Raw genomic sequence first — 24,587 nt, 5'->3', positions numbered from 1 at the left:
TATGGTGTTGGGCTGCTGAGCACGAGGTCGCGGGATCGAATCCCGGCCACGGCGGCCGCATTTCGATGGGGGCGAAATGCGAAAACACCCGTGTACTTAGATTTAGGTGCACGTTAAAGAACCCCAGGTGGTCCAAATTTCCGGAGTCCCCCACTACGGCGTGCCTCATAATCAGAACTGGTTTTGGCACGTAAAACCCCATAATTTAATTTTTTTTATAGTTATCTGTCACCTTGAACAAGCCCCACGTCACAGTCACTGGCGCAATACTACAGTAAGCACACCTACGTCAGTGCAATAGGAGGTACAATACGGGATAGTTATCCAGTGCCGATTCGATATTGCAATTAATGTCAATAACAGTCCTCGAGTTTGTTCGTTCTTTCTCTTTCTCTCTTCGAACATTTTCCCCAACCCCCGAGCAGGGTGGCAAACCGTTTTCGCTCTCTCCGTATCTCCCTCTCTTCCAGTACACGATGTCATTCATCTGCTGAGTCATTCTTAAAAAAAAAAAAAAAGTCCGACGCAACACGTTTCTTTTCTTTTGACATAGATATTTTTTATTTATTTATTGGCGCCAGTGTGTGCCCTACAGCATCAATTCAATAATAATATGTAGCTCTATTTCCTGGATGCAGTCCAGGAGCATATTTATGCATCGCATATTGCCTGTTTCTATAACCCGTGCGCAAAAGTGATCGCGAACACTGTGTTCCAGATAACCCACTCACGCCGAACCACGAGATCATTAATAGCTACACTGTGGCATCGGACGTGACTAACGTACCTGTAGGGACCCACTTACAGGCAATATGCTCACGCATTTCCCTATACTGGCCCTGCATTTCGTTTAAATTACTTGTTTATAGAAGAAGTCCATCTATGCTATCAATTCTTACGAAACTCGGACAACTAGTGTGTTGGCGGCTGCTCGGTATACAGGCAGGTTATTTAGGCGGACATGGAAGCGAAAAGAGGTGCCTTTCTTATAACTAAAGAAAGCAGAATCGTAGACTGGATCTACCACTATCCGTTACTGCACCGACCGCGTGAACTTACTACAAGGCTGTGATGTTTCACGCTGTGAAAAGAAAACACCGAGACATACAAAGTATTGTTCATTCATTCCTTTTCGTGCCTTCAAATACACGTGTGTTTTCACTCCTCAAAAATAAATATACGAATTGGCATATTCTTCTCGATATTCGTGGTGCTGTGGACAGCTGCGGTGGATGTAGCGATGGATGTTCCAGTAGGTGCGTCCATGAGCTTACATTTCTTGTAGGTGACTTGCTTTGTCTACATCGCAATCTGTAGAGATAAAAAAAGAATCGCAAGCGCTTAACACACCTGCATATCGCGTCATTCACGGTTACCTAAACTATACAAATCATATCACGGGGGATATGTCCAACGTAGTTATTATTGTTGCTTGCTGTAATATATGGTTGACGTTTATATTATATATAATTATAGTGTAATGATGATTACATAACTTAATAAACTAGGTTACTTCGGAACAGGCTACCCAAAGACCGATCGGGAATATAGCGACAGTTTGCACGAATTAAGAAACAAGTTAGAAGAAGGAAAGAAAAATGAAGAAATAAAAACACGGTGCTAGCAGACACACATCGAGTACTTATAGGTATCTGCAATGAGAGCGCGACCACACTGCTCAGAGTTACATTTACAGAACCTCATGAGGAGGTATACTCGAGAAAGATGTGCTACTGCGAGTTCTGTAAATATGCCATACAAGAAACTCCCAAACGTGTCATTCAGTCTGGAGCACAATCTAAACACAAAAAGCAACACAATCGCTAGGCGCAGTTGCCAGAAGGCACTTAATGTTACATAAAAATGCGTAATCGTTCAGTAAACGCAATCAAACCAGTATGCCGAGAATCAGCTAAACAACCAACGCCAAATTCTATGTGGAGACTCTGCTATTCGGGCCGAACTCACAAAGCTGTTCTTTCGAAAGTGCTATACTTTTCATTGGCTGGCTGCATGCACTATAATATGTCCAGCATCGGGATTAATTGGCCGGAGTTTGCTCTGACGAACAGTTCTAGCGTAAGAGTTTTTTTGTCAATACGGGCCTTTTTTTATTTTGCTCTCTTTGCAAGAAAAAGCTGACAACGTCAGTGCAGTCCGAACTTGGGGCAGCCTGCGTACTCTCGACAACACTTCCTTGGCGCAAACCCGCGACGTGGATCGGCTCTTGCAAAGAAACCTTTGCTGAACAAAACAGGTGTTAGGCCACCGCGCTTTACTCTTTACACTATCTACGTGATGATTGGCTGCCGTTGTAGAATTAACCAGGTAATGATGATCAAATTTTACTCGTTAACAGAATACTTCACTGATCAGCGTGGAGCAGCGTAGCTAAGATACAAAACCACCCGCCCTTATGAAAACTGACCGCCGTTTACCTTAAGAAAATGAACGCTTTCCCTGTTGAGGGGCAAAACTAGCAACGCTGTTCATTCGTAAGTGATGTTTGCCATTGACAGGCTGCCTTCGATAATAATAGGTATATGTCTGAGATCATTACTGGCTACTGTTTGCTTTGACGAACAGCTTTAGCATATACGTATAATAATTTTTCCGTGAATATGGGTCATGTTTACGAGCCGCAATTTTTGTTACGGATATCTCGAGAGTGACACTATTACAGCAGGGTTCCTAGTAAATAAACAAGTCTTGAGTACTTCATCTATTGGCTTCATTCCAGAAATGCAACATGTGACGTAAGCAATTATTTACGAAGTTTTAGTCAAGTTTCCATGGTTGTGATTGCACATTTCATTTCGATGTCCCAGCATTGTGCGCCTCTTCATGTAATCCAACTGAAGTGGAAGAACTGAATTGTCTGCCGCCGATTATTTTTAAAAGCCTGTATAGCCCGGCAGTCTAGCCAGTCCGTTTAGCAATAACAGCTGGAATAAACAACCTCTGCCTAGATCTGGCTCATTGTAGAATTGGTACTTGAAAGCAAACAAATTCATCATAGCCTATAGAGATGCCCCGAGTGCTCCGTAATATGCTCGAATGCGTTGGAGAGTGTTGTTTTCAACCATTCAGAGGACTCTTATTCTCAGCCACAACTAAATAAATTTAGGCTGTCTTTTTGTGCATTTCACACCGTTCAAAGCTTGGTTCCATCGTGTTAACAATTATGACTGCGTTTTCGTAAAATGACTAGCCATATCTTACGCACCATCATCATCGTCCTATGTATAGGCGAGACGTATAGGCTCTCTCTTCCATCATAAAGACTCCTATATATATCCGCATCCTCAAGATCTGTACTATACTTCAATAACGCTGAAGCATTCGCCACTGGTTTCCGGGGCACCAGCAAGGCCAAAACATTACAAAGTGTCATGGAAAACAATGAGTTTCCTCGCCCCCTTTGAGTGCTCATTAAAATAGACGAACAGCCTGTGTTTGAATGCACGAACACCAAAGTGCACCATTGGATAGACTCTATAGGCTAAGATATATCGATGAAATTGAGGTTTATCATTTTTTTTCAGTTGTATTTATCTGTTTTTAATGCCGTGAAATCATGACTGTGATTGTATATTTTACTTGATTTAAAGGTAACCACATAAAGCCAACAGACAATGATACCAAAGAAAACATCGGGGAAATTCAGTGTAGTTGAAAGTGGAATGTAGAAAATAATAAAGAAAAGGGAAATGAAAGTGGACGAAAAGATAACTTGTTGCCGGCGGGAGCCGAACCAACTACACTTAATTTCCCCGATGTTTTCCTTGGTATCATTGTCTGTTGGCTTTATGTGGTTATGATTAACAAAATCGAGCCCCTCGGTTCACCTTCTTCTTTTGATTTAAAGGTGAAACTTACGATGGTGGGAAAGTATGTTACTTGTATGGTCTTGTGCGCGCGGCTGTTACTTTGCCAGTCGCACACACTCGCAAGTGAATTTTCTCTATCAAAATTTGAAAACGAGTGTGCAAAATCTTGCCGCGAATGCGCGGGGGCTACTGCACCCCACTGTAAACAAATCAAGCCATTGCACTGCCCCACGTGTGACCTAGCTGCGCCGCGCATCCTATACAGCGTGCTGTCAGACCGAGTTAGCCCTCTCATTTGGTCCGCGCAGCGCTGCCAATCGGAGGAACGGTGTGGGGCACTTGCTCAGGTCCGAGCGCTGAAAGCGCGCCGATTGCGCGCCCGGGGAGCGCGCGGAGGAGACCCGAGCCCAGCGTCCCTCCTCCTCGGCTTTGCTCGCCCGCGCCGGGGCTCCTCCGGAACGCGGGCGCTTCCTCGAGCCCGGGAAAACTATGTCAATGGGGCTGGCAGCGCCACCGCGGCCGACGTCAGCGGGTCAACGTCCTGGGCTCCCCTCCCCTCGGCCTGCCCTCTCCCTCGCTCCGGCGCGCTGCCTGCGCGAATCTAGGTGGGCCGCCGCCGCCGAAGTTGGTCGAGGCGCCGCCGCAATCCAACTTCCGAGCGGCCGCGAGCAGCTGCCGACTTCCGCGACCGGATTCTTAGCGGCCGCGCTGGATCGCCTTGCCTGCCCTCCGCGCACATGTGCCGCCGAGACGGGCCCGGGGTCCAACGCAAGTGATCTGCAGTCAACATGGTGCAGGGACTCGTACAAGCCAAGCCGTCCGAGCCGCCCCACGAAGGAGCGATTGGTGAGTCCCGCAACCCCTTCCGCCGACAGCGTAACTGCACGCGCAACAACCGCGCGCCGCGCGCTTCCGAGTACCGGGAGCTCGCGCTGGTGGTGTGCGCGCTGTGCGCTCTCGCCGGGTTTCGGAACCCGGCGCCCTGTGTTGTTCACGTTGCGCCTACGCCGGAGAAGCGTTTCTCAGTTTCTTGAAGAAAACATGAGTGCGGGAGTTTTGTGCGTCGCATCTGGCGGTATCCGGTACTCGAGACCGTGTGGGTGCGTTGACGCCTGAAAGCTCGCCAGCGTTCATCTCTTGACTATTTGGGAGAGCTGCTTCTCCGGCCGAAGGCGCAGTTGGCTTGAATGTTGTGAAGCCGTTTGCATGGATTTGTCGGTGCTCGATACTTTGTCTGAGGATGGCTCTGCTTGTTTGTTTGAGTTTCGCTTTCGTAGGCGTAGTGTGCAAGGTAGCTCGGTTATAGTGTTGACAATGACGAGAAGCCCACACTAGCTTGCATCTATACCCATTTGCTTTCGCAATTGATTGCTCGAAGTCAAAAGGCGTGATGTTATGCTGCATAAATAAAGCGCGTTTTTTTTTCTTTTTTTCGGAATGAATGCCGAGTTTGCAGGTGCTGCCCCAATCACTTGAATGGATTTATAGAACGCATGCTGGGCTTTGTGTTCATGTCGCTGTGCTTCATTCGAATGAAGATCTCGTTTGCGTTACGTCCCTTCCTGATCATATACATATATCGCATGCTTCGGTATCTCCTTCATTCGCTTCGGCGGGCTTGCTGTGCATCTCATTTCACATAATTGTTGGACGGTAGAGGTTAGAAAGCGAGGTTCGTTTAGGTTTACCTTAGCGATGTATAATTTTTGAAATGTCACTATTAAGCTACGCGTTACGCAATTTCGCATGTGGCCAATGTACGGTAAGCTTTCGCAGAACAGTGACATACGTGTTTCGTTCTTTCTCGCAATAGGATCACAAAAAAGAACGTGCAGCTTATGAGTGTACATGCGTGGGACAGGTTTGAGGTAGCAGATTTCTAGGTAGAACTGAGCGGGAGAAAAACTAATCATTCATTAGTCATGAGCATATATCCTTGCGCGAATAAGCAAGAAAACAAAAAGATGTGCATGCTAACATCATATGCGCCATACATTGATGTGTTGAATGCAAAGAATATCAACGACTTAAGCATTTTTGCGAAACACTACTTGAATTGCGTGGTGTGGGTGTTGAACTCTAATGAAACGCCACATAGAGTGCTCTATTTAAACATCGTGGAAAGGGTCCCTGTGAGAGTGTGTACCCAACACATGTATACATATTTGAATCATGGTTTCTTTTGGCACCTTGAAACGTTTACGCGATACTATTGCTTGACTGTTTCATGTAACGCTGCACGGCCGCATGTTGCATTTCTGCCAGTGTGCTGTGAGTGGGGCCCGTGGCTGACGAGCTCGGAAGTTTTGTGTTTTCCGCATGTGCACGACCGTCTTGCAAGCGGCGCTTCTCTGTCCGTGTTACGAGCCTCGTCGAGGCATGCCGTCGTGCGTCAAACTCTGGGAGTTTCAAACCGCGGTTCGGGCCTCGGCTCGCTTTGTTTTACAACGCGCGGTGTGACGGCGGTTGCGCAATGCACCCGCCTGCACGGAGCAGTTCCTCGCGCGGAAGTTCCGCCTGGAAGAGCGCGCGGCTTCACTTTCACCAGGAAAAGAAAAGAAGCAAGGGAAAAAAAAAAAAAGAGCCTGAGCGCCATCTTTGTGGTCTGGAGCAAGGAGGTGTATCGCCTCCTCGCTCTACGCCTAACACTTACGCAACGCCGGTTGTGAGCGGTCGCTTGGCCTCTATTTTGGTAGGCCCCCCTTCTCCGGCGACCGCTCAAGCGAGCGCGGAGTGGGCCACCGCCGCGGATACACCGAGGGACTTGTTCCTGGCTGCGCGCGCGCTGCCCTTTTTGTCGCTGCCCTTTACGAGGCACCCTTGCAGACTTTGATCGGCCACTTCCGCGACGCATACGAAACAGGAACGCAACACGGTCATGCAGGACGCGGTCTCCTGTGGATGGGCCGCCCTGCTCTCTTTCGGCGCCGCGCGCGAAGTTTCGCCAGCGCGCAGTTGGCTTCCGCGAAAAAAGTTGCGGGGAAATGGAGAAAGGGCGTTTCGACCGACCTCGAGTGCCTTACGGTTGCGCGCCAGCCAGGCGACATGCAGGTGGACATGCGCCTTTAGTACCGGACGCACATCAGTCTTTCCCGTGTGGTAACGGTATATCGATATAACGGCAACCGTAAGGGCGAAAATGGTGGAGGTGCTCGGCGCCATACAATGAATTAGGGAAAATGTACTTTTTCTCAAAGTTTATGTTGAGAATCTGGAGTCAGGAAAGTGTCTGCGCATATCTCATTACCCCATCTATTTCACCGGAATTTTGCGTCTGTAAGCACATATTTATATCGGTCACATGTTCGTAAATCGATTTAGTAAATTACGCTGCATTCAGGACAACCACACAAAATGTGGTATCTTTAGAATAGCACAGATCAATATTTTACTACACGTTTAATTAGCATAAACACTTAAGAAGAGCACTCATTGATACAAGTGAAGGCATTCAGCTCACTAAACAATTCGCACTCGAGGAGTATTTGAGCATTACTGGGCAGCACTGGAACTATCGACGCAAGTTCATTTCTTTATTCTTCACGCGTGCAGCTGAGTCCGTTAACTTGCGTGTCTCTCTCTGCTCGGGCCTTCGAAGTGACGTGAGATCGAAGCCAGTTCTTCTAAGCGTGTATCATTCTCATTAACACGTTCGGGTGCGGCAGCCCCACAGGCGACCAAGTCCGTTCTATGGGCAGATCGATAACTCACGTCCGAGCGATCGATGTGCAGGCAGTAGTAGCAACTTATGCGCTTGTCATTGGGGGCGTTCGGGGTACTGGAAGGAGGAGGAGGGCACCGTGTTCCTGTTGCTGCAATGAGAGAGCGGCAAACGACCAGAAAGAAAAGGGGGAGAGGAAGTCCCGAAAAAAGCAGTTGCAGCGGGGCAAAGAGTGCGCAGCGGACGCGGCGCTGGGACCCAATCGATGCCCGTATCAACGACGGCGGTGGGGAGAGGCGCGCGCTGCCGAGGGCAGAGAGGAGGAACAACCTTAGCGCGCGGGAGGAGGGCTGAGCGGCGCGTGACTAGGTTGGCGGGTGAACGACCCGCGCGGCCCATTCTAGGTCACTGGTGACGACATCCCGAGGGAGAACCGCGCTTTTCTTCGCCGCGTGCGCGCGCGCGCGCGCTCCCCGAAACGAAAGTGAGACCCCCCCCCCCCCTCCCGCCACCATCCGATCCTTGCGTCACCGTCGCGCGGCTCAGCGGAAGCGTTGGGGTGTTGCGCACCGTGCTGCATTCGGCCCAAAGCTGGGCCCCGTCGGGTTAGAGCCAGCTGAACCGGCGGCTGCTGCTGCGTGCCTGCGCCCCACGTAGCTTCCTGTTCGGAGGCCGCCGTGTTGGGATGCCTCAATGCTGCCAAATTGAGCAGCGCGCAGCTGAAATCCGACTCTGTAACGGTTGAGAAACGTGCGCGTTTCGATGACCAGCTGCTGTCGATCCCGCATGTTTCCTTTTCTTATTAATTTTTACTATTGTATGCGTGTTCTGCGTGTCAGTTGGGATATTGATAAGAGGTTTTACATGTACCAAGGGCCTTGCGCTCGTGCGGCCTCATCACACACATACTTGAGACACTTCAAAGTTGGTTTTGTTACAACCTGTGTAAACATTGTAGTGAAGACGCAATGTGGGGGCGTTCCTTCAGAACTCCGTACTACTGCTGTATGAGATGGAATGAACTTACAGAATTACTAAGTGTGACAAATAGTTTAATAAATTTGGCTCAGTTCTCGATGCTGAGTCAAAGAAACCTTCTTGTCTTCAATGAATAAGTATTACTTCTTCCCGGGGTACTAACTTCAACTTGCTGCAGCCTTCCTTTTGACTAACCTTATTGCAAAAGACGAAGCCTCAGTCATAGCAGAATTATTCATTGATGTGGAAGACGACGTGCGTAACGCCACCTTGATTCATGCGGCCGCTTTTGTGAGAGTGGAATCGAATGGAACTGGCGAAGTGTGAACATCGACCTGCCTGCAGACGCTGGGTTCCTGAATGAAGCGAGTATGTGCCTGCAAAGTCGTGCGCGGGGTGCGAAACGGACAGAGGGCGCTCAGCCACTGTCTCCGTTGTCCCCATAGCAATCTTTGATTGGTCACGTGACCACGGCGAAGCTTCATTTTCTTCTTTTGTTCTTTAAGAAGGCTTTTTTTTTTTTTTTCGCTCTCTTTTTCGCAAGCCGGGAACGAGAAAGGAGGAGCCAGAATCAAGAGGCTAGTGCATGTCTTTAGCGCGTGCAGCGAGCCGACTGGCTGCGAAAAGCAACAGGTGTTCCTAACAAAGCATCCGTTTACATCTCAGCAGCGGACCAATCAAACTCGTGAGCGCAGAGGGTGGAGACGAGAAAGGGTGCAATGCGCGCGGCGGCAGACGTAGGCGAAAGCGCTGGTAGGCGCACCCTCGCCTTCCCACCCCCGCTGCCTGCTCTATCTTTAGAGGAGAGTTCGAATGCAGCAGCGTGGTGCCGGGCGCCCTTCTTCGCCCTCGCAAACCTGCGTTTCTGGGCAGCGCGTAAAGGCCGGCAGGTTTTGCTTCTCTTTGCCGAGCCTCCTTTCCGCGCACTTTTCTTTTTCGCCTTGAACGGTGCGTCACAGCTCCCAGAGTCTCGCCTCCTTTGTTTCTTTTTACAACCTCGCGCTTTTGTCGGCGGAAAGGTTGCCGCTTAGCGCCGTCCTCAGCGTTTGCGTGCGCGTTTAGCGCAACCGAGAAGTGGGCGCCGATATTATCAACCCCACTCGGAGCAGAGATACGGATATAAAAGAGGGTTATAGGTTTCCGTTGTATAACAGAAGGCACGCGTTATTAACCGTTTCGTGGAAATACTGCGGGGTTGCTGAATAAATGGTTTAACGCAATGGAAAAATCTATACCTGACTGCGGCCCTCTAGTACACAGAGAGTGCAGTGTAAGGAATTCTTTTTTCTGCGTGTTAATTCCTATTTTTTTCTTTCTTACATTAGTCTGAGGAAGACATATTTATAGGGCGTCCCAGCTAACGTTAACCAAGCTGTTCAACGAAAAAAAAAAAAAAAAGCTTAAAAAAGCATGGTACAAGATACGATTTTAAGACCTACGGTGTTCGGTTGTAGACAACTGCCGACAGAACTACCGTAGGTCTTATAATTGTTCTTGCACCGTATTTTTTAAATCTTTTTTAATATTTATTTGCTCTGTCGTCTTTTATGTTAACACTTACGTTTAGTGTAGCACTTAGCTACGAAGACATTCGTCACACGCGTGCCCATCTTCACGTACCACACTTGCGGAGTGCTGGACCCATGCGCGCCCCAGCAGAAATGTCTGACCTCCGACCGTCTTCTGCTGCGGGCACGCTAAGCGCAACACCTGAGGCGCGTGAGTTTCACACGCTCGCCAGAAATACGTCGGACAGTTTTCGCAAAGCTTTTCACGGCGTGTCTAAACTAATGAGTGGTCTAGCAAGCCGGGAGTATACCGTCGCGGTGCGCGTTAGGAGCGAATACGGCTCCACTGCGCATGCGCAGTAGCAGTGTCGTTCATCCGAAGCCTGCGCCACAGTTTCCTTCATGGTAACTGCGACCAACTCCGACTCACTATATAGCGCATTTTAATTATCCGCTCTTAGCTAGAACCAACGTTCGGTGCTAGGCTAACAAAGAGCTTCGCTCGCCGATTGGCGAAGCAAGTCGGGCTGTGAACGCGGATACGCAGCCAGAAGTATACGCATTCTTCTAACGCCACGTATAACTATTCTCATCGTCAAAATGTGAGGTATAGCAGCTGAGGCGAGCTACCAGGAACGCGCGCTCCGTTAGCGCCTCAAATTAAGTCGCGGCGCGCGCGTCGGCAGCGCGTGTGCTGCAGCATATAGCCGTGGTTCGGCCAGTCCTTGCGTGCAGCCAGCCCTGTTGCAGTGCCGAAGGAATGGTGCTGCTTCGGCGAGACCTTGCCCCCGCCGTGGAACTGAGATGTGTGTTACGTCAGGCCTTGTCCCCAATGAAAAAGCGCGTGCGGCGCTGCTGCAGGTGAACGCTCGCCGTCACGGCCGTGTGCTAGAAAAAAAGCCGCTCGTGGCGCCTGCTCGCCCGCGCAGCCATGGCCGCGCCGATATATCCCTTCCCCCGCCTTGCCTCGTTCGCGGACCGCGTCGCTCGCGCCTTTTGCCCCACGTCCGAAAGCTGGGGGTCGCGCCCGCGGGCTTTGTCGGCATGTCACTGGCTCCTGTTTGTAATGGCGATCCCTATCTGTGTATACGCGCTGGAAGCCTCAGCTTGGGACATGTCGCTCAGCTTGTGATATGACCCCCACCTCTTGTTGTCAAAGCGGAGTCACGCGTATATGTACATCGATAAGAAAACCACCCAAGGCAACAACAACAACAACAACAACAACAACAACAACAACAACGACAATAACACAACAACAATAATAATAATAATAATAATAATAATAATAATAATAATAATAATAATAAGAAGAAGAAGAAGAAGAAGAAGAAGAAGAAGAAGAAGAATGGCATCAGCTCTGCACGTCTTGTGCTCGCTATTTATACGCATAGTAATGGTTTTAGTAAGCCTTAGTTATGTATCTGCGGAAGGGCCACTTATACCCTGCAGCGGGCATATTAGCTACTCCGAGCTGAGTGTAGATATGAGGGGGGGGGGGGGGGGGGGTGCAGCAACATCGTATCCGCCTTAGGCGTAAAACTTGATGAAAGGTAAAGCGACATATGGATAAGTCTGCATGTTCTGACTAAGCAGGCACATCTCAGTAGTTTTCTGCGTAAAGCAGCTGCGTAGCGCTCCGTCTGCAAAAAGTAACGCTAACGCTTTCGCTGTGTGCGAATGGTGTTTCGGAATAAGCTGCCGGACTTGAGACAACGGCAAGAAGGTACGACTGGAGTAATAGCAACAAGATGTAAATGGGGGCGAGCACCACACTCTCGTCAGAAGATATAGTACACAATTTTCACCACTGTGTGTTTAGTCATGTTACTACTCTACTGTTTCTTTCTTTCTTTCTTTTTTTTTTTTTTTAAAGCTTCGGCAACTTTAATATTGATGCCCTATAGGATGCAAGGAACAACCTTGCTGGGCGCCGATCCACTGCTGCGGTTTTCAGAAGACTGCGTCCTCTGCCCATTATGTTGTATGCTCTAAACCAGCGCCAGAGCGGTCAGTGGTGTTACGGCGCGCCCTCCACCAACTGCGCCGTGCGCCGGAGCGGTCGTTCAATTGCGTGCAAAAGAGCAGAAAAAGAATGCGCGCGCCTATCATTCAGCGGCATAGTGCACAATGAACAAAGTGACAGCTCCCTTAACTGGAAGATGCAGTTATATGTGAGAAACGTGATCAGGCGTGCCGATAGCCAGTGGTTGTGGACTCGCGCGTTTTAACCTTGGCATTTATTTACGCACTTCTTTTTTCAAAGTGGCAGTTGATCTACCAGGCTGGCGCATTAAATCTAAAAAGAGATACCCCTAATATATATGCCGGACGCACTGTGGGTATAACATGGGCAAAGTCTACACGCGAGTGATTGAAAACGGCGTGACACGTCACGTGTTCAGCAGCCCCTGTATATATTGTAGTTGTAACACCGTGAGGATGTGCCATCACCGTGACGCTGCTAGGATGAAGCCTGCGCGAACAGCCTCTTCTGGGTGCGAACACACAGACGTGTAACTACTAGTTTTTATATGGAAGTTCAAACGAAAACCTACGAAAGGGACCGTCCAACTTGCTTTATCAACTGTTTCATGAAACAAAAACATTACTATTTGCCAAAATTTTTTCTATGTTAAAGCAAAGAACAAAGGATAACAAGGAGAAACACTACAATCGTTATTACGCAATCGATGCTTTTTTCAATGCCTGCACTTTCTCAGAATCATTACATTTGTTCGTCTCTTTATTGCATCCGTGTTTATCACATCATGCATATATAGTACGCATTGCCTGCTCTTGTAACTTTTTCTCGTGCTTGGTGCGGGCAGTAAAGTCGGTACACAGTCGTATTTAACCTTCGGCATCTTAAGAAATACTTTGCCACCAGCATGGACTTCCAGGGATCGATTTTTAGCAACACTAAGCAAGAGGCGCTTTCCCCTGATAAATTGTTCGATATTTGCGCGCACTAGCGGTCTAGCTTCTTAAGACATATTTTCACATTCCTGCGTGTGCCGCCCGTACGGAAGTGGGCGGAGCAAGCAGCAGCAGCAAGCATCGTTGCTGGCCTCGTGAGCAGCGTTGGCGAGCAGTACTGTCGCCGCCGCGTCGTCCATCACCACACACAATCGAGCAGCAGCCAGCCGCCACGACGGTAGTATAGCGGCGGCCGAGGAAGGGCGCTCGCGCTCGCTCGCCGAGCGGGCGGCAGCGCCCGGCGGCCTTCCACTTTCGCTCGGCCCGGAATATCCTTGGCGAAGGAAAGTGGGACTGGAGCGGAGGCGAGAGAGGGACGGGCCGAAAGTCGGCGAAGGGCACCCGTCGCCCCGGCAACGCGCGCGGAGTCAACGAACCCGTCCTCGTTGGTGGCGGGGGGGAGCAGCCGCAACTGGGACAGCCGAGCGCCGAGGACGCGCGGGCCCCTCGCGCCGGAATCGAAAGCGAGAAATGGGTTGAGATTAAGTTTCGCATTTCCGGATGCGGCGACGGCGGCCTCCCATCGGCCCAGAGCCCCGATGCCGCGTGCTCTTTCTCGGCCGTTCTGTTTCCCACTTGGCTCTATTTCCTCGCCGCTCGTGTTTTCGCTCGCGCACCGTGTTGAGGCTGCAGGCGTAACCGCAGACAGGGCTTCGCGTCACCGCCGAGAAACTAGGACCAACGCCGCGGCCCAGTAGGACTCCGAGACTGGGCCGCGTTCTGATGAAACGCGCATCGTGTTCCAGTTCGTCCTGGACGCTTAACTTGATCCGGCAGTGTTTCGTGTCGCGCTTGTGTGTGTCACACGCTATAGTGCCAATTAGCACTCAGTTTCGCGTCCGGCGGCTGATCGGCTTCCTCCAGTAATGTAAAACCCTTGCAGAGTTATATGTACCTGGTGTTTACCATGCGACCACTGTCCCCCTTCTTCGATCGCCCCGGGAAATTGCGAGGGAAGCTTTCTAGGATAAAGGATAATGCCGCATTTGTTTGGAAAAACAAGTTATTTCTTTCCACGAACTCATACACTTGGTGGAAGTATTGGGGGGAAATGGTATTTATGGCAACTTCATTAGGAAACAAAGAAGAAAAGAAAACATTAAAATAAAACTGGAGAACTATAACGCAGGAAAATTGTGAAGTGCAAATTACGTGAAATTTCAGCTCTAAAGAATGCTCCGGGGTGATGTATAGTCAATCGTTCATTAAAGCATTATTACATAAGCAGTACTAAAGTTCTGTCGCAATTTATTCTTGTCATTAATTCCAATAGGACCTAAATTTCACAGGGCGTGATTATAATCACGATTATAATAGAAAACAGTCATCATTGCTCTTTCATCACGTTATCGTTCGTTTTTACCCAAGCTCTCGGTCTACAGTGGACAATCCCATTGTAACGGTATATTATGACATCACTTTGAGAAAGTATACCGTGTTTATGACAGCAGCCCTCGACCCTTTCGTTTAACATTCAAGTAAAAAATTTGTATTACGTTGATGAATTAGCGCCACTGATTAAAACACACACATACACACAAAATAACCGTGTCGCTACTGTGCACCTCGTCATGTGGGAGGAGACCCCGATATGAAATGTCACAGTGCTTCCAATGCAATTTCAAGCCGTTACTGCTACAGATTCACCAACTATAGAGTTAACAATTTCCGTGCTTTCTGTTGTCACCTTCTTGCCTAGACATTTGACAACTGTAAAATTCCATTCGCGCGCAACTGGCTTTTCATTTTTTAAATAGCGCTTCGCTCAACGTTATCTATTATAGCGGTCACGCAAGCTTCGATGAGGTTTGCTGCTCAAGTGATGCGGTTCGACAGCCGCCACGGATGGAGGAAACGTAGAAAGTGGTGTAGTGTTCTCTGCTGAGCTTCAGGGAGCCGCTGTGGAGAAATGTATTCGGAATCCATAGTTCTATCGTAGCTTCTAAAACACAACTCAGGAACTGCAACTCATCAAAACCAAGTCATCGTACTGTGACGCTTGCCGAGATTCGACAATAATAACAATCGAGCGGAGGCGTGGTCCGCGGTGGCGGTTGCGTTCCGTGGAGAAATGAAAGGCTTGTACGAGCGCGGCCGGAATAGTGTAGAGAAGGCACCGGTACGATTCCCTTCCTGGGAACCGCCAGCTGCGCGCAACGAAGCAACCGTGCGTGATCGGTTGTAGGAAGGGGGCCCTTCTTTTTTTCGGCTGTGACATAATTGCGGATTTGGCGCCCTCCTCGCGCGTCCGCCGCCGCTTGCCCTCTCCACTTTCGGACCGGGTGACCCAGATCTGCCGGGGGCGACGACCCCGCGTTTCGCCGGCGCGCCGCTAGGGACATTGGCGCTGCCGGCGTGCCGCGAGTCGGCAGCCCAGCTCGCTGCTGGCGCCATCTTTGGAGCAGCGTTGCTTCAACTGCGCTGGGTAAGGAAAGAGCATCCTCCTCGGCGACTGCGATGAGACGCTGTGGAAAAATATTCTTCCCTTGTGCATGAGAGTGCGCGAAGCGTTGCGTCGATACTTTGCTGAGTGCTTGAAAACTGATAGTAGATTTAGTAGCTTAAACAAAGAAATAAGGAAAGGAAGAACGCTTTCTTCCGGTTGGCAGTGTGCAAGTTAAGGAGTGAAGGAGAGCGATGGAGTCAAAAATAGCAAATATCTTGGTTCAAGACTATCAAACAGGAGTTGCAAGCATTATGCGTTTAAATTAGCTTAATATAGAGTCATCTATTAGTGGGAAGTCCCAATAATTGCGCTAGAATTCAAATTTTGCAAATTACGCGATTTCACTGAAGCTGCGTCGTGCGCGCCGCATTACAAATACATGCGTTGGAAGTTAGCGTTATGTATTTGGTGAGTCAAACCTGATGCGCATACGTATCCTCTGAAAGCATTGCAGGCGCTGGGCCAAATGCTGCAGGGCACATATCGTTTCATTGTTAGATTCCAGCTGCGGCGAAATACTTTTCTTCTTGACAAGGGAGATGTCGACGAATTAGATATTAGTCTAATAACATTTAAGTATAGGCAACATCGTCGTTCCATCGATCGTTACGACAGTTTGTCAAAACATAACTTGCAACCTTTATCCCGCAGCCGCATGGAGAGCAGCTAATCGTTCTAACAAAGTGACAGCAACGTGTGAGTTTCGTCAAGAAAATTGCCAACAGACTCACTGCGAGCGAAAACAAACATGTCGTTATTTCATCCGTCTTTTTAGTGCGTCACTGGGGTAAATGTTTTCCGTTTGAGAGGTCTTTCGTTAACCTTTACACACATACGGAACATCTCTGCGTTCATCTTAGCTGATGATATCATGTTCGAGAGCGCGGGATTCGGCTACGAGAACTACAGTGAATGATATGGTTCTTTGCATAAGCGCTGCTAAATCAGAGACGAGATGTGTAAACGGCCGTGCTGTACTGAAGTTATTGGTTGTCACGACACGCGACACATTTTTACAAGCACAAGAGGGTAACGTGATGTGATGCAGAACCGTTCATGCACCCAAACGAAACTTTATTCCTGCAGCGAAACGATCTTTTATGAACGGCTTACGATTCGGTGACGCCGTCATAAAGTATCAGCGCTGAAAAGGAAGCGTACAACGTATGCTTTCTTCGACGTTATGCTGGTTATGCCACAGCGTAAAGGGAAAAGAACGGGAAGAAGAAAAGTGTAATCGGAACTGTGCGCCGAAAAGAAAGAGGAAGCACCAAAACGGCTTGCGTAATGGTTGCTCTAAAGCGCGCCACCTTCTTGACCCCGTTGCGCGAGCAGCGCGCATGCGCGAGGCGTCGCGGTCAACGACCCGACCGACGGGAGCATTGGCGCTGCGGCGGGAGGTGGCGCCATCTGGTGGAGGCGAAATAAACTTGCAGCGCCTGGTCGCGTGGAGCAGCAAAACTAATTCGGCGCTGAAAAAAAAAATAATAATAATGAATAAATAAATAAATTGCCAATTTCTGTGGCGTAGAAATTCTTATCAGTTTACTTTTTCGAACTGATTATTTATGCCTCATATCGGCGATCGCGTAAACGAAGGCACGGATGCGAGTAATTCCTATGTTGGTATGTGTTTTATGTTGTACTTTTCCCGTTGCTGAGGTGTTTTTTTTTGTTTTTTTTCGTTTTTTTTTTCATATCAAATCTGTCACCTTCACTTTAAATATGAAGTTCTGCAACACCATGTCTGACGTCTTGAGATTTGTCTTTCTCACATGCGCTCTTTTTTCGAGCCCCACCCAGATAAAAGGGTTGGCGATTACTGTAATGATCTATTGAGCAGTTCCACATGCAAAATGATATCATTACCCTGCGTTTTGAAGCTCCCGTTGCTTCCTTGAGCTGATTAATAGAGTTTATTTTGTTGAATATTTTAATCTGGTGTATAAAAGTGAGGATAAACAAACATGTTTTTACAACACCCATGGATATTTTCGCCACCGTAGCAGGTAATCGGAGGCTTCGATCATGTTGAACTGTCTATTATCGCATAATTCATTTTATTTGCTTCATTCCGTACGGGCGGGGTGTAATAAAACGAGACAATAAACGTTATGGCAGGCGACTGTGCGTACGCCGCGCGTCATATCGGATTTGAAGGCAGCAGACGTAGCTACTCATGGGCCAAACACCTCGTCCAGACAAGAACGCGTTCAAAATTTCATGAAGTCTCTTTCGGCGTAGGATGCGGCCTTGAGTTCGGCCCGTACCGCTAATATCTGTGGAGCGTGCACATGGCGCAGGTGTTCTCTTGCAATTTCTCTCGGGAAATTTTGCCGATGCTGAGGCCAGATTCCGTGAATGCCGAGTCAGAGTATTGCATGACGAATTACTCGGCTATGCAAGGCTGTGACGCCGCTTCAAGTACATGCTGTGCCCCAATGGAGGTGCGGTAACTGCGTTTCTGTGCGCGTGGCATCGTCAGACGTACAATCGCTTACTTTGGCCCGGATGGTGCAGTATTCTGCTTTAGCTAGAAGGAAAAAATAAAAAAGTGCGCAGCTGAAAATGGAAGCTGCTTTAGGTGAACCAATCTACATGAAAGCTGTTCACAGATACCGCAAGTGTGTGCTGTTTCTTGGGTGACCGGGTGATGACATTAGAGCGGTGCGACATTTGATACCACTTTGCCTCATTTATTTGCACAAGCGCTGCCGCTGTTCTGTTGCTGTCATATATCACCGCATGCTATCGTGCACTATCATTGTTGTCGTCATCTATACCGTTTATCAGGTTTATTTCTACATGACCTTATCACATTTTGGAACGTTGCTCTATGACGGGTAAATATTTAGTTTTCGTGTCGTTGAAACCGTTTCGAAACAGCATTGAAATAGAAATTTCTTTCAGCATTGCAAGAAAGAGGTATGCGAGTGTTTTCCACGCTAGCGCTGCGAAAAGAAACATTGACGCTTATCGAACTGCTTCGACTGCCCAAAGTCGGGGCTGCAGATGTGAATCAATCATTACTCGTGGGCCGCGATGCAACACGTTCGTAGGCTGCACCTCGGTGTTGTGGTGCGCTGTGGCGAAGGTCGCACCGCGGGGGCTCTTTTGGCGAACTGTAGAGTAGCGCTGCCCTGGCGGCCGAGGCGCGTACTAGAGCTCGCGGCGGCAGCGGCGTCGTAGAGCTGAACTTGACCCGGTTACGTCTCCATGGCGACCGCGGTCAATAAACGCGCGTGCGGCGGCGGCGCCGGGAAAGCCAAGCCCCTCCTCCTCCTCCACGGGACGTGTCGTCATCCGAGCGGCCGCCGGATGGGGGCTTCGCTTTGTTTTGTCCCTCTCCCGGTGACCGGCGTTTCCTTTGATGCGCTCTCCTTGCTTGTTTGTCTGCATCGAGAGGGCCGTATTTTTAGCCGCGCCACGCGTTCATTGTGGCGGTTCGAACGTCCCTCGCGTGTCCCCAGACTGCTGCGGTGCGAGCGTGACGCTGGCGACACTGTCGTTCGGCCGTGCCGGAAACGCTTTCGCCTCTTCTCGAGCTCGTCACGTGAGCCGTCGTAAACAGCCTGAAGACGACGCTTGACCGGACGTTAGCTGAGGGTACGCGAAGGCATATCCGGACAATATTGCCAGGCCGATGATACGCGTTGAAACGCCATTGTTCAATGAGGCGTCGTAATGACTGCGTCGGCGCTCCGGCATATTGTCGCCTAGAGGGACAAAACTTGCCGTACTGACATTTCAGTAATGCTATTCAACTAAATGGAAAAACACGCATTAATCATTTTTTTTTCTTCTTCTGTTATGAATGCCATGGAACATCGTCGAACTATGTGTCGCGTCTGAGCATTTACGTGATTATTTTAGTGACGTCTCTATGTTCGTTTCATGCTGAAGAATGAGCAGGATTATTGGCTTCAGCGTTAAGAAGCCGGTTGTTTGCCCGTGAACTCGTGACATTTCGCAGAAAGTGAAGGGCAAGGCGTATCTTTGGCGTGTCTCGAAACGAAAGTTTAAGCCGCCACACTTGGTTGAGAAATTCGTTATTCCATCGTGGCTGATACATGTCGATTACACAATACGGGTCTCACATCACCCGCCGCAAGGACCCACATAAAGAGAATCTTAGTACGTTTGTATACCTTGTGTTCGCAAGCCATACAAATGAATCGTGACGGGCCTGCGTGCCACTGTCGGCGAAGCAGATCAGCCTCACTAAAGGAGGCAAAAGCGTGGCATGCGAAAGTTGGCGCCTGGGACGTCTACGGATTCACAAAACCGGTATGACGCTAGAAGTGTTCGCACGAGTAGGTACCAGGCTAATGGTGGTGTTAGACACATCATTAGCGAGGACGGCCGGCCCAGGGCAAACAGCAACTTACTAACGAAAATATTTCGTGAATTCGGCCTACGAAGCCGTCACTTTTCAAAATGCGCTGGTAAGCAACGACCGGATGCACCCGCTAATGATTACCCCATATTCCAGAGCCGAAGTACTAGATTGGGCGACACGCCAGGCGCAAGGCGCGCAGTCTCACGCTTTAACCCCCTTCCCCCCCCCCCCCTTTTTTTTCTCTCTCTCTCTTGCTCTCGGTACTGACGCTACGCCGAAGGATTGCGAACAGCGCGGCGGTGTACTCGTGCGCGCGCTGACTACGTGCGACGAGTCCATCGGGCGTTATTTAAAGCGAGCGATTGCGGACGTGACTAATGGGCGCCGTGAACGAAGAGGCGGAGGGGCCGCTGTCAATGCACGCGCCTTCCCGTGACGTGTCCGCAAGGCCACCCCGTATTCCCAGCACTGGCTCAGTGATCCACTGCGCTGGGGTCAAAAGATGCGCGATACCGCGAACCGGTGCAAGCGGCCCAAGTGCTTGGTGCGGGGGGAAAAAGGTCCCCGTGTTTCAGCTGCGACGGCGGTACCCGGTTCACACGACGACCTTCAGGATGCTTCGATACAGCTGCAGCAGCGGTTTTCTTTCTTTCTTTCTTTCTTTCTTTCTTTCTTTCTTTCTTTCTTTCTTTCTTTCTTCTTTACGTTTGCGTTCCTTTATTTGTTTTCTAGCCACGGCTGTTTTTTTTTCCAAGACACGCGGGCGTCTGGCGCGAATCGCAGACGAAGAAGCCAGCTTCATGAACGTCTCCGGCACGAAGTGGTTACGACAGAAAAGCCAGATCAGTCAGTCATTGTTCTTCGGCCCGCAAAGAATACAACCGCGTTAATGTAAGCGTTCAATGTACGGCATCGGTACGATTGTACATTCCATGCATCGTACAGTTAACATTGACGGGGTCGTAAGGGACAACTTAACGAAAGATATTAAGAGCAGCATATTAACGATACACTTCATCGCGCGAATAAAAGCGTGCAAGGCCAGGTTCACGCTGCCCGTTCCAATACTAGAATTTATTTATTTATTTATTTATTTATTTATTTATTTATTTATTTATTCACAATCCTCACAGAATCATTATATACTAGTATTGTGTGAGAATGGTAGGGTACAAGGAATCGTTAAAACGTAGGAACATGAGGAGAGTTTGCTGTTGGGCTAGCTGGGTACATGATGTCATTTTTGTAGGGTAGCAAACCCGATTTTCCGTTCTTGTTCCCCTCCCTGCCTTTCACCCTTTATCCTGTTTCTTTTTCGTAAACGGAAAGAAAGTGGTTTCCATGTGCATTACTTGAAGCAAATGGGCATATAACTCATCAGGCAATTAATCGTAGTACATCGGTAGTCAACACTACCGTTTTGAAAAGTATACCGACCTGCAAGTTACAATTGCAGAGTCAATGGAATTCGAAGAAAGTAGCTTTTGGTTGTTGGTCCATCCATGCGCGTCCTTCTTCTCTTTGTATTAATTGCAGATTTACGCAAACGTGTGTGTTTCTCCTAAGAAGACATTTTTTGTTTATATAAGATTTTCTCGCTTCTGCATAGTTTTTCAACATCCACAAGTTTTCTAGGCTTAAGTTACCGGTTCTAAGTTTTTTTTTTTTTTTCTTTCTTTTAAACACTGATCGAGCTATAAGACGTGACAAGTACACTGTACATACTGAGGTCGGCCAATCGAGCTTTCTTCTAATCAACATGCCTCACATTTGCTAGACTGTCCTGTACACGTAACTGCATGCAGCCATCATGTATCGCTTGCATCGCGTTCGCTCATGACACTCATGCCGAAAAATATGGGGCGCACTGCAAACGGCGTTTACGTTTTCGCTAAAGTCTGCGAACGGTAGCGCTGCGCGTTCCCGGATTTTTCTTTCTTCCTGTTCTTTTTTTTTTCTATATAAAGTTCACTTGAATGCCGTCAAGTATTTTCATTTGCATAGATGCGCCGTCGCCATTTCTGCGACAGAATATCTTGCAATAACTTACGATTACGGTCACGGCATCGCTGTTTAACAATTGGTGGAGCAGACTGCGATTTAGAGCCGCTGGCTTCCATTCCTGGCTACAGAGGAATTTCTCTGCACCAGGCGACAACGAATCAAAGGAAAATAGCTGCACACGTCTCCAGGCTGCCCTAAATCAACGCGCCTTCTTGCGCCATAATGCGTTGCATACGACGAAAAACGTGCAAATACCTAACAAACTAACTAGCCGAAGCAACTCTTTTCATTAGGGTTTTTTTGTTTTTGTTTTTTTCGCCGGCCTTTGGCGAGCCTTCTTGCCCATTGTGAGTGCCTTGTGGCTTTTGCTGCGGGAATCAAAGAAAGAATACTGTGACTTTTTTGCTTTGAAAAAGTATTTGAGATCCTTTGAATGTACATGAAGACGTGTGCAGTTATAGTTATCGCAGCATGATATTCTGTATGGTTACTCCTTCGTGAAGTCGTTTATTCGTTTCTCTGCGACTATGAAGAGAGCTTAACGATGGCACAGCGCTGTACAGTTTAGTATCTAACGAGGCTTTCAAGTTTGCGTGAAGAGGGCGCTAGATAAACGCTGTAGGCATTTCTTTAGCCTGTATAGTTTAGTTTCAAGGGAGCCACGCTGACACAATCCAGTGCGCGCGTGTGGAATCCGAGGTCAGTGACAGTGCATTAGAGGAATGGGTTAGAGTTTGTACGTTCTGTCAAATCGTGGAGCTAAGAATATGACTTAATTCATTAGTTATGTTGGTACTACACCCTGCATAGGTTCAACGTCGCCAAATTTGTAATATGAAAATGATTTGTGACGATGAAAGTTAACTGACAACACTCCAAATGCAATGGTGGTGGTGGTGGTGGTGAAACTTTATTTCCAAAAAGGGTCCTGAAGGACACCAGACTGTTCGTCAAGGTGTAGAGGGCACCCCCCACGTGGTGCGAGCTGAATTTCGCCCAGAGGAATGTCGCCAGCGCGAACGCCAGAATAGTAGTCTGCAGCTGTATAGCTACAGGTGACTATACTACAAAAAAAAAAAAAAAAAGTGAGTTCAAGCTTTTAATTTAGGCTTAAACGTATGGACTCGCGACGTCGTGACCAATGACGATAAATTCCGGTTGACATCGCCGTTCCTAAGGCTCGTTTTTGGTCGGTGCACGCTGTTTCGAACCGAGAGCAAGTATAGCGGCTCCAGTTTCCTGTTATGTATCCGCCTCGTGTATCTGATGCGTAACAGAACCGTTAACTGCGCGCGTGCCGGATAAAAAAAAAAAAAGTTCGTGGGCGCGTGCCGCGCGAAACCAAGTGTTATACCAAGTGTGTCAGCCTTGCGGCCGCGACGTTGACGGTCGCACCGTCGGTCCCGGCCGCGTCTGCTCGTCGTCAGCCGGCGCTAGTGCGCCGGAGCGCGGGGACTTTTCCACCGAGCCGCAAACGGAAATGCCGCGGCCTTAACCATGGCAGCGGATTGAAAATGCATGGAGGTGCGCGCGTTCCTGGGAAAGGTTAAACACACGCGCGCGCGCACACCCAGCTGGGCAGCGGATCCAGACGGAGCGCACGACCTCAGTGGCGGCACGGCCCCGAAAAGTAGTTCACCTTTATCGGCGAAGTGGCTTCCCCCGCGCCAGGCTCTCTCAAGACCTCGGGCGCGCGCGGGCGAATGCCCTTGCCTACAGACCGCGCACGCGGCAAGGCTTTCCGTGCATATTCAGGGAGCGAGAAGGCGCGCTAACCGGCTGACGGGCCAAGAATGTCCGCCGCTGATTATGCAGGAAGATGGCAATAATACCCCCTCCCCCGCCACTTGTCGACCCCCTTGCCGTTAGTCGTCGCATGCCATTGTGTGAGCGCGCGCGCCGCCGCCGCCGAGATGCGCGGCTCGTGGGCGCCTTGTGAACATGCGTCTTCTGCTACCACCGCGCCCGCTCGCACTTGTGGGCGTCCTCGGTCTCAACCTTTCTGCCGCGCCTTCTGAGGGGGGCCACAAAATGTCACCGTTATGCACGATGCTCGCCAAGCTCGCGTGGGCTGCGCATTCGAACGAATGTCGAAAACGGTCGCGGACTTTCCCTCGCTCTTTTGCGCTCGTTGTGTGTCGTGAGAAATGTTAGGCCCCCGACTTCGTCGGAGTGGGACACTGTTTAAGCGGTTCAAGTGCATGCGCGTGATACATTCTCTTGCGCACACGCCTCGGCATGACATCGTCGAATATGTGTGGCCATTCCATGCGGGTGTTTGACGTCTTCCGTAAAGAAGCGGTTACAAACATCCACTGAGGTTTAAGCACACATGTGCTGTTATGTCGATTAAGGATTATTTTTTTATTCTTCAGCTCTTGATTTATTTCCAGTGCTTTTTGACTTTAAGAACGCGCAAATATCTCAGTGATGACGCATGCGAGTGGCGGTAACGCACGCACACAATTTACGTCATTTGGAGGTTATCAGTCAGGCGGTTTTTTTAATAAAACGAATAATAAAACGCTGAAGATGCATTGCCGAGCCGATGGGGAGTCAGTGCAAATTGTGCGTGCTATTCTCCCGCCGAGCGAAATTTCGCTCGCAGCAGCACTGCCCCCGTCAGAGCGTGTTAGAACAGATCGCCAAGGCGCTCCTTGAGGCAAACGCACAGTTTGAGGTGCAATCCATCTTCTGCTCAATCTTTCTGCTTAAGTTCAACGCGAGAGGAATTCGGCGACGCTGTTCGGGCGATGAGCAGCTGCGGCATGGCTTCATTGCAGCGGCACTAAAACGCCGTGAACGATTGAACGACATTTGAAGCACGCCTCCGCAGCTTCCT

General features: G+C 49.2%; 1 protein-coding gene across 1 annotated transcript in view; it reads left to right on the top strand.

Annotated features, from left to right (window-relative positions):
- The first annotated feature begins 4,603 nt into the window (after positions 1-4,603).
- Positions 4,604-24,587, top strand: part of LOC119462282 (nuclear hormone receptor E75) — a 64,561-nt gene continuing 44,577 nt past the window's right edge. The window contains exon 1 of the mRNA XM_037723635.2: positions 4,604-4,676. Within this exon, the coding sequence (XP_037579563.1) occupies positions 4,619-4,676 (58 nt within the window). The 5' untranslated portion in view covers positions 4,604-4,618. The remainder of the gene's footprint in view (positions 4,677-24,587) is intronic.

The sequence above is a fragment of the Dermacentor silvarum genome, chromosome 1 (genome assembly GCF_013339745.2).
Source record: "Dermacentor silvarum isolate Dsil-2018 chromosome 1, BIME_Dsil_1.4, whole genome shotgun sequence".
In the NCBI taxonomy this organism is placed as follows: domain Eukaryota; kingdom Metazoa; phylum Arthropoda; class Arachnida; order Ixodida; family Ixodidae; genus Dermacentor; species Dermacentor silvarum.
The sequence above is the reverse complement of the archived record's forward strand: the minus strand, read 5'-3'. Positions and strand labels throughout refer to the sequence as shown.